The sequence below is a fragment of the Rissa tridactyla genome, chromosome 6 (assembly GCF_028500815.1).
Source record: "Rissa tridactyla isolate bRisTri1 chromosome 6, bRisTri1.patW.cur.20221130, whole genome shotgun sequence".
Lineage (NCBI taxonomy): Eukaryota > Metazoa > Chordata > Aves > Charadriiformes > Laridae > Rissa > Rissa tridactyla.
The window spans coordinates 39,398,628-39,401,025 of record NC_071471.1 but is presented as its reverse complement, the minus strand read 5'-3'; the positions used below and the strand labels follow the sequence as shown (position 1 = coordinate 39,401,025).

At 72.6% G+C, this 2,398-nt stretch overlaps 1 protein-coding gene across 1 annotated transcript; it reads right to left on the bottom strand.

The window, feature by feature from the left end:
- Window positions 1-584: 584 nt before the first annotated feature.
- Window positions 585-2,398, bottom strand: EGR2 (early growth response 2). Its single transcript, XM_054206377.1, has 2 exons — window positions 2,158-2,398; window positions 585-1,813 (listed from the first exon to the last, which is right to left on the bottom strand). The coding sequence occupies exons 1-2, from the start codon at window positions 2,336-2,338 to the stop codon at window positions 585-587; spliced, it is 1,410 nt and encodes a 469-aa protein (XP_054062352.1). The 5' UTR covers window positions 2,339-2,398.

Genomic DNA, 2,398 nt, shown 5'->3' with positions numbered 1-2,398 from the left:
TAGTGGTTGTGCATTATTCGTGTTATCTGCTGCGCGCCGGGTCCCGGCGGACAACGGGCGTCGGTTCCAGCCAGAGTATTTACATCCCGTCCCAAGTCCTACTACAAACGTAACACTTTTAAGTCACCAAAAAGAAAAAAACAAAACAAAACAAAAACAAAACAAAACCCCAAACCAGTGCGTACAAAAATATAGTCTCTAAAAAAAAAAATCCCAATATTAATAGGCAGAAATGTACAGCCATACTAAAACCAGGGAGGGAAAACTTTCCGGTCTCGGTGTCGCCGCTGTCGTCGGAGCGGATCGGTAAGGCACCCCCCCACATGCAGACAGGGGACCGGGCTCTACACCACACAAGGCACCAAGGACACCTCACCACGACGGCACTGCATGCATCCATCCATCCATCCATCCTTCCTCCCGCCGCAGCCCCTATGTACACCCGCCGGCCCGGCCCGGCCCGGCCCCCCCCCCGCTCCGGCCCGGGGGAGCCCCGCGGCGCCGCCGGGTGCTCACCGCGCCCCGCTCCGCGCCCCGCCGCGTTCGGCGGCGGCTCAGCGCTGGCTCCTGCGCGCCCCGCGCCCTCAGGGCGTCCGCGTCCGCGCCGTGCAGGGGGCCAGGGCGGCCGCGCCACTCCCGCCGCCGGGCTGCGGGCACCCGCCGGTGGCGGCGGCCGCGGCGGCGGCGGCTCCTTTCCTCTCCTTCTGGCGCAGGTGGATCTTGGTGTGCCGCTTCCTCTCGTCGGAGCGGGCGAACTTCCTGCCGCAGAAGTCGCAGGCGAAGGGCTTCTCCCCGGTGTGCGTGCGGATGTGGGTGGTGAGGTGGTCGCTGCGGCTGAAGTTCCGCATGCAGATGCGGCACTGGAAGGGCTTGTGGCCCGTGTGGATGCGGATGTGCCGGGTGAGCTCGTCGGAGCGGGAGAAGCGGCGGTCGCAGCCCTCGGCGGGGCAGGGGTAGGGCCGCTCGTGGACCGGCGTCTTGCTGGGCCGGTTGGGGTACTTGCGGGGCCGCAGGATGGGCCGCAGCGGCAGGTGGTGCGGGCTGTAGGCGCCGGCGGGCAGCCGGGCGCCCGCGCCCTCGCCCCCGCCGCCGCCGCCGCCGGGAGCGGTGCCGGGGGCGGCGCCCGCCGTGGGCGCCCCCATGGTGAAGTTGCGGATGGTGGAGAGCGGCGTGAGGGGCGGCGGGACACGGAGCGAGTCGAGGGGGCAGGGGAAGGGCTTGCGGTCGGGGCCGGCGTGCAGCTCCCGCTGGCACTGGGGCGGCGGGAAGAAGCCGCCGTACTCGGGGATCATGGTGAAGATCCCGCCGTCGGCCGCCGCCGCCTTCGGGGAGGGGTAGGAGGGCGGCGGGGGGAACGGCAGCGCCCCGCCGCCGGCGGCGGGCAGGAAGGCCGAGGAGGGGTCCTGCGGGTACAGGTCGCCGCAGCCCGAGTAGGGCGGCGGGGGCGGCGAGTAGAGGTGCTCCAGGTCGGCCGGCTGGCCCTGCGCCATGGTGCAGCCGAGGGCCCCGGCCAGCGGGTTGGGGGAGGCGGCGGAGGCGGCGGCGGTGGCCGAGGAGGAGGCGGAGGAGGCGGCGGAGGCGGCGGAGGAGGCGGCGGAGGAGGGCGTGCTGACCCCCTGCAGGATCCCCGCACTGACGATGTTGATGATGCCCTCGGGGTAGCAGCCGGCGCCGGGGTACTGCGGGTCGATGGAGAATTTGCCCATGTAGGTGAAGGTCTGATTGCGGGAGGCCGGGGCGTTGGGGGCGAAGCCGCCGCCGTAGGGCAGGTCCAGGGCCCGCTTGTCGCCCATGTCCACGTTGATCATGCCGTCTGGGGGGGCAAGCAGCCGGTCAGCTCTCCGCGCCGCCACCCGCCGGGCGGCCCGGCACCGGTCCCGGTCCCCGTCCCGGTGGCCGCCCGCCCCGGCGCGACGCGGGGCTGCGGCGCGCACATGTTGCGCTCCGGCTGCGGGGGCTCCGCACCGGCCCCAACTTTTCCCCCGAGCCGGGCGCGGGGGCAGAGCTGCCGCGGGGGGCGCCGGGGACCCCGGCCGGGCGGCGGGCGACCCGCTGGGGGGCTGCGGCTCCCCGTCCCAGTCCGCCCCCCGCCCGCCGCCCTCCGCCCCGCCGCCCTCCGCGGGCGGCCCGTCCCGCACCTGCGCGGGCTCCGCTTACCTCCTGCCACACCGCTCATCTGGTCAAACGGCCCCGCCAGGTCGGCATTGGGGAAGATCGCGACCGAAGTTGGCAGCGCGGCGGCGGAGATGTCATCGGCGGGGTAAATGCCCTCGGGGAGCTGGTGCACGAACCCGCCGAGGGTCACCGGGATCTTGTCCACCGCCTTGGCGGTCATCATGAGGGCAGCGGGGCGGCCGGGGGAGCGGCGCGCCCGGGGCGGGGAGGGGAGGGGAGAGGA